Raw genomic sequence first — 14,523 nt, forward strand, 5'->3', positions numbered from 1 at the left:
GTCTACATTCCCTCTCCTACCGCCACCCGGTCTACATTCCCTCTTCTACCGCCACCCGGTCTACATTCCCTCTCCTACCGCCACCCGGTCTACATTCCCTCTCCTACCGCCACCCGGTCTACATTCCCTCTCCTACCGCCACCCGGTCTACATTCCCTCTCCTACCGCCACCCGGTCTACATTCCCTCTCCTACCGCCACCCGGTCTACATTCCCTCTCCTACCGCCACCCGGTCTACATTCCCTCTCCTGCCGCCACCCGGTCTACATTCCCTCTCCTGCCGCCACCCGGTCTACATTCCCTCTCCTGCCGCCACCCGGTCTACATTCCCTCTCCTACCGCCACCCGGTCTACATTCCCTCTCCTGCCGCCACCCGGTCTACATTCCCTCTCCTGCCGCCACCCGGTCTACATTCCCTCTCCTGCCGCCACCCGGTCTACATTCCCTCTCCTACCGCCACCCGGTCTACATTCCCTCTCCTACCGCCACCCGGTCTACATTCCCTCTCCTACCGCCACCCGGTCTACATTCCCTCTCCTACCGCCACCCGGTCTACATTCCCTCTCCTACCGCCACCCGGTCTACATTCCCTCTCCTACCGCCACCCGGTCTACATTCCCTCTCCTACCGCCACCCGGTCTACATTCCCTCTCCTACCGCCACCCGGTCTACATTCCCTCTCCTACCGCCACCCGGTCTACATTCCCTCTCCTACCGCCACCCGGTCTACATTCCCTCTCCTACCGCCACCCGGTCTACATTCCCTCTCCTACCGCCACCCGGTCTACATTCCCTCTCCTGCCGCCACCCGGTCTACATTCCCTCTCTTGCCGCCACCCGGTCTACATTCCCTCTCTTGCCGCCACCCGGTCTACATTCCCTCTCTTGCCGCCACCCGGTCTACATTCCCTCTCCTACCGCCACCCGGTCTACATTCCCTCTCCTGCCGCCACCCGGTCTACATTCCCTCTCCTGCCGCCACCCGGTCTACATTCCCTCTCCTGCCGCCACCCGGTCTACATTCCCTCTCCTGCCGCCACCCGGTCTACATTCCCTCTCCTGCCGCCACCCGGTCTACATTCCCTCTCCTGCCGCCACCCGGTCTACATTCCCTCTCCTGCCGCCACCCGGTCTACATTCCCTCTCCTACCGCCACCCGGTCTACATTCCCTCTCCTACCGCCACCCGGTCTACATTCCCTCTCCTACCGCCACCCGGTCTACATTCCCTCTCCTGCCGCCACCCGGTCTACATTCCCTCTCCTGCCGCCACCCGGTCTACCACCTGTTTCATTGTCTCTCTTGTAGTTCTCTCTGGATTTCAGAGTGCTGCTGACAGGAACTCCTATCCAGAACAACCTGACGGAGCTCTACAGCCTCCTATCGTTCATCCAGCCCAGTCTCTTCCCTACAGACCAGACCGAGGACTTCACTAACACTTACAGCCAGGTCCAGACACAACCGACTCTGGGTAGGACACTACACGACCCGGTCCAGACACAACCGACTCTGGGTAGGACACTACACGACCCGGTCCAGACACAACCGACTCTGGGTAGGACACTACACGACCCGGTCCAGACACAACCGACTCTGGGTAGGACACTACACGACCCGGTCCAGACACAACCGACTCTGGGTAGGACACTACACGACCCGGTCCAGACACAACCGACTCTAGATAGGACACTACACGACCCGGTCCAGACACAACAGGGATGGAAGTATGGAACAGGGACCCGGTTTTTAGCGCTGTCCCAAATGGCACCCTACTCCCTATATAGTGAGCTACTTTAGACCAGAGCCCTATAGAACCCTATTCCCTATATAGTGCACTACTTTAGACCAGAGCCCTATTCCCTATATAGTGAGCTACTTTAGACCAGAGCCCTATGGCACCCTATTCCCTATATAGTGCACTACTTTAGACCAGAGCCCTATTCCCTATATAGTGCACTACTATAGACCAGAGCCCTATTCCCTATATAGTGAGCTACTTTAGACCAGAGCCCTATTCCCTATATAGTGAGCTACTTTAGACCAGAGCCCTATTCCCTATATAGTGCACTACTATAGACCAGAGCCCTATTCCCTATATAGTGAGCTACTTTAGACCAGAGTCCTATGGCACCCTATTCCCTATATAGTGAGCTACTTTAGACCAGAGCCCTATGGCACCCTATTCCCTACATAGTGCACTACTTTAGACCAGAGCCCTATGGCACCCTACTCCCTATATAGTGCACTACTTTAGACCAGAGCCCTATGGAACCCTATTCCCTATATAGTGCACTACTTTAGACCAGAGCCCTATGGCACCCTATTCCCTATATAGTGCACTACTTTAGACCAGAGCCCTATGGCACCCTATTCCCTATATAGTGCACTACTTTAGACCAGAGCCTTATTCCCTATATAGTGAGCTACTTTAGACCAGAGCCCTATGGCACCCTATTCCCTATATAGTGCACTACTTTAGACCAGAGCCCTATTCCCTATATAGAGCACTACTTTAGACCAGAGCCCTATTCCCTATATAGTGCACTACTTTAGACCAGAGCCCTATTCCCTATATAGTGAGCTACTTTTGACCAGTCCAGGTGTTCAGACCGGTTGGCAACTGTCATATGTGTACTTTTTATTATCGGATGGAACCTTTTTTATTTACCCAGGAAGTCCCATTGAAACCAAGATGGCAGCTCCATGATCACGATAAAGACTGCATCTCTGTGAACCCTACACGTCTAACAGCAGTATTCTCTGTGTCTCTCCAGCCAGTGATCTCCAGAGAGTACTGCAGCCCTTCCTGCTGAGGAGGGTAAAGGCCGAGGTAGCAGCTGACCTCCCCGTGAAGACAGAGATACTGATGTACCACGGCCTGTCTGCCCTGCAGAAGAGATATTATAAGGCTATACTCACCAAGGACCTGTGTGAGACTAACATGAACCTGATCTAAAATGATTTTAGGAAATTCTAGCCCTGGTTGGCTGTCCGTTTCTGCTCTCTTGCCAGCTTGTCTTTATGGGATTGGTCAAGCTAAACAGCCAATGACCGCAATAGAGTTGGTAAGAACACAAACAGATGAGCAACCAGGGAAAGTCAAATACTTTTATTCAACTTTAACGAAACCCTTTCCATTGGGAAGCCACTGGCCGTAGCTAACTGTTGCTGTGTTTCCAGATGCCTTTGGGGATGAGCAGGGCAACAAGACCAGACTGCTTAATATACTGATGCAGCTCCGGAAGTGTGTGGATCACCCCTACCTGTTTGATGGTGAGATCCTATTGGTTTAGAGCTGTGTGGACCACCCCTACCTGTTTGATGGTGAGATCCTATTGGTTTAGAGCTGTGTGGACCACCCCTACCTGTTTGATGGTGAGATCCTATTGGTTTAGAGCTGTGTGGACCACCCCTACCTGTTTGATGGTGAGATCCTATTGGTTTAGAGCTGTGTGGACCACCCCTACCTGTTTGATGGTGAGATCCTATTGGTTTAGAGCTGTGTTGACCACCCCTACCAGTTTGATGGTGAGATCCTATTGGTTTAGAGCTGTGTGGACCACCCCTACCTGTTTGATGGTGAGATCCTATTGGTTTAGAGCTGTGTGGACCACCCCTACCTGTTTGATGGTGAGATCCTATTGGTTTAGAGCTGTGTGGACCACCCCTACCTGTTTGATGGTGAGATCCTATTGGTTTAGAGCTGTGTGGACCACCCCTGCCTGTTTGATGGTGAGATCCTATTGGTTTAGAGCTGTGTGGACCCCACCTACCTGTTTGATGGTGAGATCCTATTGGTTTAGAGCTGTGTGGACCACCCCTACCTGTTTGATGGTGAGATCCTATTGGTTTAGAGCTGTGTGGACCACCCCTACCTGTTTGATGGTGAGATCCTATTGGTTTAGAGCTGTGTGGACCACCCCTACCTGTTTGATGGTGAGATCCTATTGGTTTAGAGCTGTGTGGACCACACCTGCCTGTTCGATGAGATCCTATTGGTTTAGAGCTGTGTGGACCACACCTGCCTGTTTGGTGAGATCCTATTGGTTTAGAGCTGTGTGGACCACACCTACCTGTTTGGTGGTGAGATCCTATTGGTTTAGAGCTGTGTGGACCACACCTGCCTGTTCGATGAGATCCTATTGGTTTAGAGCTGTGTGGACCACACCTACCTGTTTGGTGGTGAGATCCTATTGGTTTAGAGTTGTGTGGACCACCCCTACCTGTTTGATGGTGAGATCCTATTGGTTTAGAGCTGTGTGGACCACCCCTACCTGTTTGATGGTGAGATCCTATTGGTTTAGAGCTGTGTGGACCACCCCTACCTGTTAACCCTAACCTTTACTGCTGGAGGGGCTTTGGTTATTGTTTGTGTCAGGCTTTCATCTCCTCTCAGGGCTCCAGACTGCAACCATTCAGTCACATTTTGCAACCCTTTTGACTTGGCTGTGCATTGATCGGCTCAGTGCTGCACATTCTACAAGGTCACCTCTCTCAAAACAATGATTTGGTCAAACACTATTCTCATGATTCCTGTAAGGAAATGTCTCTGTATCTGTTTCGCTGTGGCCTGCTGCTATGTCGAGCCGTTCTCTCTCCTTTAGATTAATACATGGCTACTAGCAGTGGCTATATTTAGCGATCTAGATACTGTTTTTTGAGTTTCCGCTCGCGTGATGAATTAGCCCAAAATAAATTAGCTTATGGTATTAATTTGGTGCACATAAAGATGCAGGAAAATTCACTTATATACACTACTGTTCAAACGTTTGGGGTCACTTAGAAATGTCCTTGTTTTTGAAAGAAAAGCACATTTTTTTAAATCCATTTTTAAAATAACATCAAATTGATCAGAAATACAGTGTAGACATTGTTAATGTTGTAAATGACTTGTTGCTGGAAACGGCAGATTTTTATAATGGAATATCTACATTTATCAGCAACCATCACTCCTGTGTTCCAATGGCACGATGTGTTAGCCAAGTTTATAATTTTAAAAAGGCTAATTGATCATTAGAAAACCCTTTTGCAATTATGTTAGCACAGCTGAAAACTGTTGTCTGATTAAAGAAGCAATAAAACTGGCCTTCTTTAGACTAGTTGAGTATCTGGAGCATCAGCATTTGTGGGTTCGATTACAGGCTCAAAATGGCCAGAAACAAAGAACTTTCTCCTGAAACTCGTCAGTCTATTCTTGTTCTGAGAAATGAAGGCTATTCTATGCGAGTAATTGCCAAGAAACTGAAGATCTCGTACAATGCTGTGTACTACTCCCTTCACTGGCTCTAACCAGAATAGAAAGAGGAGTGGGAGGCCCCGGTGCACAACTGAGCAAGAGGACAATTACATTAAAGTGTTTGAGAAACAGACGCCTCATAAGTCCTCAACTGGCAGCTTCATTAAAAAGTACCCGCAAAACACCAGTCTCAACAGTGAAGAGGCGACTCCGGGATGCTGGCCTTCTAGGCAGAGTTGCAAAGAAACAGCCATATCTCAGACTGGCCAATAAAAATAAAAGATTAAGATGGACAAAAGAACACAGACACTGGACAGAGGAACTCTGCCTAGAAGGCCAGCATCCCGAAGTCGCCTCTTCACTGTTGACGTTGAGACTAGTGGTAGAGAAATTAAAATTGTATTTTCTGGCAACCGCTCTGGTGGACATTCATGCAGTCAACATGCCATTTGCATACGCTCCCTAAAAACTTGAGACATCTGTGGCGTTGTGTTGTGACAACTGCACATTTTAGAGTGGCCTTTTATTGTCATGCTGTTTAAGCAGCTTCATATGCCACACCTGTCAGGTGGATGGACATGCTCACTAACAGGGATGTAAACAAATTTGTGCACAAAATTTGAGCGAAATAAGCTTTTTGTGCGTATGGAAAATATCTGGGATCGGTCACACCCGTCTTTGTGCTTGTCTCAACTCCCCTCCAGGTGACGCCTATCTTCCTCATTATCCCCAGTGTATTTATACCTGTGTTCTCTGTTTGTCTGTTGCCAGTTTGTTTTGTTTCGTCAAGCCTACCAGCGTTTTTCCCAGTAGTTGTCCCGGTTTTGACCATTCTGTCTGCTCTGAGCCTGTCGTTCTGTACCTTTCGGACTCTGCTCTGGATTACTGACCTCTGCATGCCCTTGACCTGTAGTTTGCCTGCCCCCCTGTTTTTGTAATACACTTTTGTTACCTCAACTGTCTGCAGGGTCTTCTCCTGAGCCTTGACAGGATCTTTTATTTCAGCTCATGAAAAATGGGACTCATTTTACATGTTGCATTTATATTTTTGTTCAGTATATGGGCTCCTGAGTGGAGCAGCGGTCTAGTATCCCAGTGGGCTCCCGAGTGGTGCAGTGGTCTAGTATCCCAGTGGGCTCCTGAGTGGTGCAGCGGTCTAAGGCACAGTATCCCAGTGGGCTCCTGAGTGGTGCAGCGGTCTAAGACACAGTATCCCAGTGGGCTCCTGAGTGGTGCAGCGGTCTAAGGCACTGTATCCCAGTGGGCTCCTGAGTGGTGCAGTGGTCTAAGACACAGTATCCCAGTGGGCTCCTGAGTGGTGCAGTGGTCTAGTATCCCAGTGGGCTCCTGAGTGGTGCAGTGGTCTAAGACACAGTATCCCAGTGGGCTCCCGAGTGGTGCAGCGGTCTAGTATCCCAGTGGGCTCCTGAGTGGTGCAGTGGTCTAAGACACAGTATCCCAGTGGGCTCCTGAGTGGTGCAGTGGTCTAAGGCACAGTATCCCAGTGGGCTCCTGAGTGGTGCAGTGGTCTAAGGCACAGTATCCCAGTGGGCTCCTGAGTGGTGCAGTGGTCTAAGGCACAGTATCCCAGTGGGCTCCTGAGTGGTGCAGCGGTCTAAGGCACTGCATCTCAGTGGGCTCCCGAGTGGTGCAGCGGTCTAAGGCACAGTATCCCAGTGGGCTCCTGAGTGGTGCAGCGGTCTAAGGCACTGCATCTCAGTGGGCTCCCGAGTGGTGCAGCGGTCTAGTATCCCAGTGGGCTCCCGAGTGGTGCAGCGGTCTAAGGCACAGTATCCCAGTGGGCTCCTGAGTGGTGCAGTGGTCTAAGACACAGTATCCCAGTGGGCTCCCGAGTGGTGCAGCGGTCTAAGGCACAGTATCCCAGTGGGCTCCTGAGTGGTGCAGTGGTCTAAGACACAGTATCCCAGTGGGCTCCTGAGTGGTGCAGTGGTCTAAGACACAGTATCCCAGTGGGCTCCCGAGTGGTGCAGCGGTCTAGTATCCCAGTGGGCTCCTGAGTGGTGCAGCGGTCTAAGGCACTGTATCTCAGTGCTTGATGCGTCACTACAAACACCCTGGTTTGAATCCAGGCTGTATCACAACTGGCCGTGATTGGGAGTCCCATAGGGAGGTGCACAATTGGCCCAGCGTCGTCTGGGTTAGGGTATGGCCGGGGTAGGCATTCATTGTAAATAAGAATTTGTTCTTAACTGACTTGCCTAGTTAAATAAATCAAATAAATCTAAGTATGATCATTTTATTTGTATACAACAAATAGTGTCTCATCAGCCTATGTGGGCTGGGCATCTTGAAGATCCATGACACTATAATAAAATAAAATAAATAAAATCTATTGAAACAAATCAAAACATTCTGGAGCCCTATTTTAACAGTAACATATAACAGCAGTAGCTTAATGGTCAACCCAAAATGCATGACAATCGCTGGATTAGGGTTGCATCACAGAATGAATGATGAAACAACACATTTCAACCAATCAATCAAGTTTATTTTATATAGCCCTTCGTACATCAGCTAATATCTCAAAGTGCTGTACAGAAACCCAGCCTAAAACCCCAAACAGCAAGCAATGCAGGTGTAGAAGCACGTGCATTGCTTCTACCATCTCAGTAGTATATTCCACTTTTTATTAAAGCTCCGTAAATGACTTTATAAGATGGTACAAATTTGATCAAAATGTTTTTTGGTCTGACCAAATCATGGGCTGGTGCCACTAGTCAGTGTCACCAGGGGGCCATTTTTAACTGGAGCCCTGCCTTTCCTCTCTAGGTGTGGAACCAGGGGGCCATTTTTAACTGGAGCCCTGCCTTTCCTCTCTAGGTGTGGAACCAGGGGGCCATTTTTAACTGGAGCCCTGCCTTTCCTCTCTAGGTGTGGAACCAGAGCCGTTTGAGATGGGGGAGCATCTGATCCAGGCTAGTGGGAAACTCTGTCTGCTGGACAGCATGCTGGCATACCTGCACCAAGGGTCCGTCTCTCTCTCTCTCTCTCTCTCTCTGGGAGATCTATAACACTCAGCACTAAGGGAGATACCGTCTAACACTGAGCACTAAGGGAGATCTATAACACTGAGCACTAAGGGAGATGGATCTATAACACTGAACACTAAGGGAGATGGATCTATAACACTGAGCACTAAGGGAGATGGATCTATAACACTGAGCACTAAGGGAGATGGATCTATAACACTGAGCACTAAGGGAGCTCTATAACACTGAGCACTAAGGGAGATAGATCTATAACACTGAGCACTAAGGGAGATCTATAACACTGAGCACTAAGGGAGATCTATAACACTGAGCACTAAGGGAGATGGATCTATAACACTGAGCACTAAGGGAGCTCTATAACACTGAGCACTAAGGGAGATGGATCTATAACACTGAGCACTAAGGGAGATCTATAACACTGAGCACTAAGGGAGATGGATCTATAACACTGAGCACTAAGGGAGATGGATCTATAACACTGAGCACTAAGGGAGCTCTATAACACTGAGCACTAAGGGAGCTCTATAACACTGAGCACTAAGGGAGATCTATAACACTGAGCACTAAGGGAGATGGATCTATAACACTGAGCACTAAGGGAGATGGATCTATAACACTGAGCACTAAGGGAGCTCTATAACACTGAGCACTAAGGGAGCTCTATAACACTGAGCACTAAGGGAGATCTATAACACTGAGCACTAAGGGAGATCTATAACACTGAGCACTAAGGGAGATGGATCTATAACACTGAGCACTAAGGGAGCTCTATAACACTGAGCACTAAGGGAGATGGATCTATAACACTGAGCACTAAGGGAGCTCTATAACACTGAGCACTAAGGGAGATGGATCTATAACACTGAGCACTAAGGGAGCTCTATAACACTGAGCACTAAGGGAGCTCTATAACACTGAGCACTAAGGGAGCTCTATAACACTGAGCACTAAGGGAGATCTATAACACTGAGCACTAAGGGAGATCTATAACACTGAGCACTAAGGGAGATCTATAACACTGAGCACTAAGGAGATCTATAACACTGAGCACTAAGGGAGATGGATCTATAACACTGAGCACTAAGGAGATCTATAACACTGATCACTAAGGGAGATCCTGTATAATACTGACCACGATTAAATGTTAGATCTTATCCATATTTTCCATGATGTCTTGCTATTATCTCCTTTACTGTAATTTAACACATTACTTTTCCTCATTGGTGTTCAGGGGACATCATATCTTGCTGTTCTCCCAGATGACCAGGATGCTAGACATTCTCCAAGACTACATGGAATACAGAGGTAATGGATACTGCTAGTGGAATACAGAGGTAATGGACACTCCTAGTGGAATACAGAGGTAATGGACACTCCTAGTGGAATACAGAGGTAATGGATACTCCTAGTGGAATACAGAGGTAATGGATACTGCTAGTGGAATACAGAGGTAATGGATACTGCTAGTGGAATACAGAGGTAATGGACACTCCTAGTGGAATACAGAGGTAATGGATACTGCTAGTGGAATACAGAGGTAATGGATACTGCTAGTGGAATACAGAGGTAATGGATACTCCTAGTGGAATACAGAGGTAATGGATACTCCTAGTGGAATACAGAGGTAATGGATACTGCTAGTGGAATACAGAGGTAATGGATACTGCTAGTGGAATACAGAGGTAATGGATACTGCTAGTGGAATACAGAGGTAATGGATACTGCTAGTGGAATACAGAGGTAACCTAATGGGTACATCTAGCTAGTGGAATACAGAGGTAATGGATACTGCTAGTGGAATACAGAGGTAATGGATACTGCTAGTGGAATACAGAGGTAACCTAATGGGTACATCTAGCTAGTGGAATACAGAGGTAATGGATACTGCTAGGGGAGTACAGAGGTAATGGATACTGCTAGTGGAATACAGAGGTAATGGATACTGCTAGTGGAATACAGAGGTAATGGATACTGCTAGGGGAATACAGAGGTAATGGATACGGCTAGTGGAATACAGAGGTAATGGATACGGCTAGTGGAATACAGAGGTAATGGATACTGCTAGTGGAATACAGAGGTAATGGATGCTGCTAGTGGAATACAGAGGTAATAGATACTGCTAGTGGAATACAGAGGTAACCTAATGGGTACATCTAGCTAGTGGAATACAGAGCTAATGGATACTGCTAGGGGAATACAGAGGTAATGGATACTGCTAGGGGAATACAGAGCTAATGGATGCTGCTAGTGGAACACAGAGGTAATGGATGCGGCTAGTGGAACGCAGAGGTAATGGATACGGCTAGTGGAACGCAGAGGTAATGGATACGGCTAGTGGAACGCAGAGGTAATGGATACGGCTAGTGGAACGCAGAGGTAATGGATACGGCTAGTGGAACGCAGAGGGAATGGATGCGGCTAGTGGAACGCAGAGGTAATGGATACTGCTAGTGGAACGCAGAGGTAATGGATACTGCTAGTGGAATTAACTAACTTTAAGCATCAGCTATCTGAGCAGCTTACCGATCACTGCACCTGTACATAGCCCATCTGTAAATAGCCCATCCAACTACCTCATCCCCATACTCTTATTATTTACGTTCTGCTCCTTTGCACCCCAGTATCTCTACTTGAACGCTCATCTGCACATCTATCACTCCAGTGTTAATCTGCTAAATTGTAATTACTTCGCTACTATGGCCTTACCGCCTTACTCCATTTGCACACACTGTATATAGACTTTTTCTATTGTGTTTTTGGCTGTACGCTTGTTTATTCCAAGTGTAACTCTGTGTTGTTTGTGTTGCACTGCTTTGCTTTATCTTGGCCAGATCACATTTGTAAATGAGAACTTGTTCTCAACTGGCCTACCTGGTTAAATAAAGGTGAAATACATTTTTATTTTTTTAAGTTGATCAACTTTCAAAGCAGAATTACTTTCCCATTGTTCCTCAAATGCAGTGTATGAAATGCTCTGTGTCTCTGCTTTTATCCAATGTAAAAAATTATTATTATTTTTTTTAAATCAAGGCGGTCGGTCAAATTTATGTCCCTCTGACGGCCCTGAATGCCTCTTTTCAATCCCACAGCTATTGGACTAATCATGAGCCTATGAACCAGAGTTATACTGTTAACACTGAGGTGGTGTGTCCTAGTAGACCACTGTTAACACTGAGGTGGTGTGTCCTAGTAGGAAGACCACTGTTAACACTGAGGTGGTGTGTCCTAGTAGGAAGACCACTGTTAACACTGAGGTGGTGTGTCCTAGTAGGAAGACCACTGTTAACACTGAGGTGGTGTGTCCTAGTAGGAAGACCACTGTTAACACTGAGGTGGTGTGTCCTAGTAGGAAGACCACTGTTAACACTGAGGTGGTGTGTCCTAGTAGACCACTGTTAACACTGAGGTGGTGTGTCCTAGTAGGAAGACCACTGTTAACACTGAGGTGGTGTGTCCTAGTAGGAAGACCACTGTTAACACTGAGGTGGTGTGTCCTAGTAGGAAGACCACTGTTAACACTGAGGTGGTGTGTCCTAGTAGGAAGACCACTGTTAACACTGAGGTGGTGTGTCCTAGTAGGAAGACCACTGTGTGCAGCTCACCCTGCACTAACATACAGTTGAAGTCGGAAGTTTACATACACTTAGGTTGGAGTCATTAAAACTTGTTTTTCAACCACTCCACAAATTTCATGTTAACAAACTATAGTTTTGGCAAGTCGGTTAGGACATCTACTTTGTGCATGACACAAGTCTTTTTTCCAACAATTGTTTACAGACAGATTATTTCACTGTATCACAATTCCAGTGGGTTAGAAGTTTACATTCACTAAGTTGACTGTGCCTTTAAACAGCTTGGAAAATTCCAGAAAAGTATGTCATGGCTTTAGAAGCTTCTGATAGGCTAATTGACATCATTTGAGTCAATTGGAGGTATACCTGTGGATGTATTTCAAGGCCTACCTTCAAACTCAGTGCCTCTTTGCTTGACATCATGGGAAAATCAGAAGAAATCAGCCAAGACCCTCAGAAAAAAGATTGTAGACCTTCACAAGTCTGGTTCATCCTTGGGAGCAATTTCCAAACGCCTGAAGGTACCACGTTCATCTGTACAAACAATAGTACGCAAGTATAAACACCATGGGACCATGCAGCCGTCATACCGCTCAGGGAGGAGACGCGTTCTGTCTCCTAGAGATGAACGTACTTCGGTGAGAAAAGTACAAATCAATCCCAGAACAACAGCAAAGGACCCCGTGAAGATGCTGGAGGAAACCGGTACAAAAGTATCTGTATCCACAGTAAAACGAGTCCTATATCGACATAACCTGAAAGGCCGCTCAGCAAGGAAGAAGCCACTGCTCCAAAACCGCCATACAAAAGCCAGACTACGGTTTGCAACTGCACATGGGGACAAAGATCGTACTATTTGGAGAAATGTCCTCTGGTATGATGAAACAAAAATAGAACTGTTTGGCCATAATGACCATCGTTATATTTGGAGGGAAAAGGGGGAGGCTTGCAAACCGAAGAACACCATCCCAACCGTGAAGCACGGGGGTGGCAGCATCATGTTGTGGGGGTGCTTTGCTGCAGGAGGGACTGGTGCACTTCACAAAATAAATGGCTTCATGAGGAATGAAAATTATGTGGATATATTAAAGCAACATCTCAAGACATCAGTCAGGAAGTTAAAGCTTGGTCACAAATGGGTCTTCCAAATGGACAATGACCCCAAGCATACTTCCAAAGTTGTGGCAAAATGGCTTAAGGACAACAAAGTCAAGGTATTGGAGTGGCTATCACAAAGCCCTGACCTCAATCCTATAGAACATTTGTGGGCAGAACTGAAAAAGCGTGTGTGAGTTGCAGCAGCTCTGTCAGGAGGAATGAGCCAAAATTCACACAACTCTCTGTCCTGAGGTAACAGTGGCAGGTTAAATGAGGTTATTTCTCTGTCCTGAGGTAAGTGGCAGGTTAAATGAGGTTATTTTCTCTGTCCTGAGGTAACAGTGGCAGGTTAAATGAGGTTATTTTCTCTGTCCTGAGGTAAGTGGCAGGTTAAATGAGGTTATTTCTCTGTCCTGAGGTAAGTGGCAGGTTAAATGAGGTTATTTTCTCTGTCCTGAGGTAACAGTGGCAGGTTAAATGAGGTTATTTTCTCTGTCCTGAGGTAAGTGGCAGGTTAAATGAGGTTATTTCTCTGTCCTGAGGTAAGTGGCAGGTTAAATGAGGTTATTTTCTCTGTCCTGAGGTAAGTGGCAGGTTAAATGAGGTTATTTCTCTGTCCTGAGGTAAGTGGCAGGTTAAATGAGGTTATTTTCTCTGTCCTGAGGTAAGTGGCAGGTTAAATGAGGTTATTTTCTCTGTCCTGAGGTAAGTGGCAGGTTAAATGAGGTTATTTTCTCTGTCCTGAGGTAAGTGGCAGGTTAAATGAGGTTATTTCTCTGTCCTGAGGTAACAGTGGCAGGTTAAATGAGGTTATTTCCTCTGTCCTGCAGGTTACAGCGGCATTATATACCAAGGTAGCTTAGCAGTTCAGACGTATTTTTCCGTGTTGTCGTGTCGTGTCCTGTATATATATATTTACACCTTTTCTTCACATATCTTTTATTTATTTTATTATCCAAGAACTCAACTACAAAAGCTTTCCTGCAAAAGCTTTCCTGCAACCCGCTTCACCAATTACAATGAGTACTATTCACCTCAATCTGAAAATCCATCGTGGAAGATAGCCAGGGGCTAATTCAGAAGCTAGCCTGAAAGCTAATCCAGAAGCTACTCCGATAGCTAGCCAGAAGCTAATCTGTAGCTGCCCCGAAATTAGCCGGTTTGCTGGCTAGCGTTGGTGTTTCAGCTGCCCACGTTTTGCGGTCATCAGCTATTCCTCTAGCTCGATAATCTACCGGCACTTTAGTGCAACGCGACTCGGACCGGAGCATTCCGGGACTTTTTTTCTCTCAGTTTCCCCGGATTCCAACCGCAGCCTCAGCCTCTATTTTGCACCTTGATTTCGCAGCTAGCTAGCTGCATACCGTGTGACTATTGGCTTACGTCGACCCCGGAGCTAACTCAAATCATGCTGGAGCTAGCCAGCTGAGGAGTTCCATCACCATCCGGACCCGCTTCTTTGTTGCTGCTGCAGATACGGAACCCCACCGGGCCTTCACGACTGACTGCCGACGTTATCTGCCCGAGGGATTTATCCAACCGGCACCTCCGTCCCGGCGTTACCTGAACGCTCATCTGAGGCCCGCTAATCGTTAGCTGTCTTATC

General features: G+C 47.2%; 1 protein-coding gene across 1 annotated transcript in view; it reads left to right on the plus strand.

Moving 5' to 3' along the window:
* chd1l (chromodomain helicase DNA binding protein 1-like) overlaps positions 1-14,523 on the plus strand; it is a 119,149-nt gene that overhangs the window by 57,208 nt on the left and 47,418 nt on the right. The window contains exons 7-11 of the mRNA XM_055943961.1: positions 1,309-1,471; positions 2,775-2,930; positions 3,181-3,273; positions 8,129-8,225; positions 9,479-9,552. Of these exons, the coding sequence (XP_055799936.1) occupies positions 1,309-1,471; positions 2,775-2,930; positions 3,181-3,273; positions 8,129-8,225; positions 9,479-9,552 (583 nt within the window). The remainder of the gene's footprint in view (positions 1-1,308; positions 1,472-2,774; positions 2,931-3,180; positions 3,274-8,128; positions 8,226-9,478; positions 9,553-14,523) is intronic.

Source organism: Salvelinus fontinalis, chromosome 14 (assembly GCF_029448725.1).
Source record: "Salvelinus fontinalis isolate EN_2023a chromosome 14, ASM2944872v1, whole genome shotgun sequence".
Classification (NCBI taxonomy): domain Eukaryota; kingdom Metazoa; phylum Chordata; class Actinopteri; order Salmoniformes; family Salmonidae; genus Salvelinus; species Salvelinus fontinalis.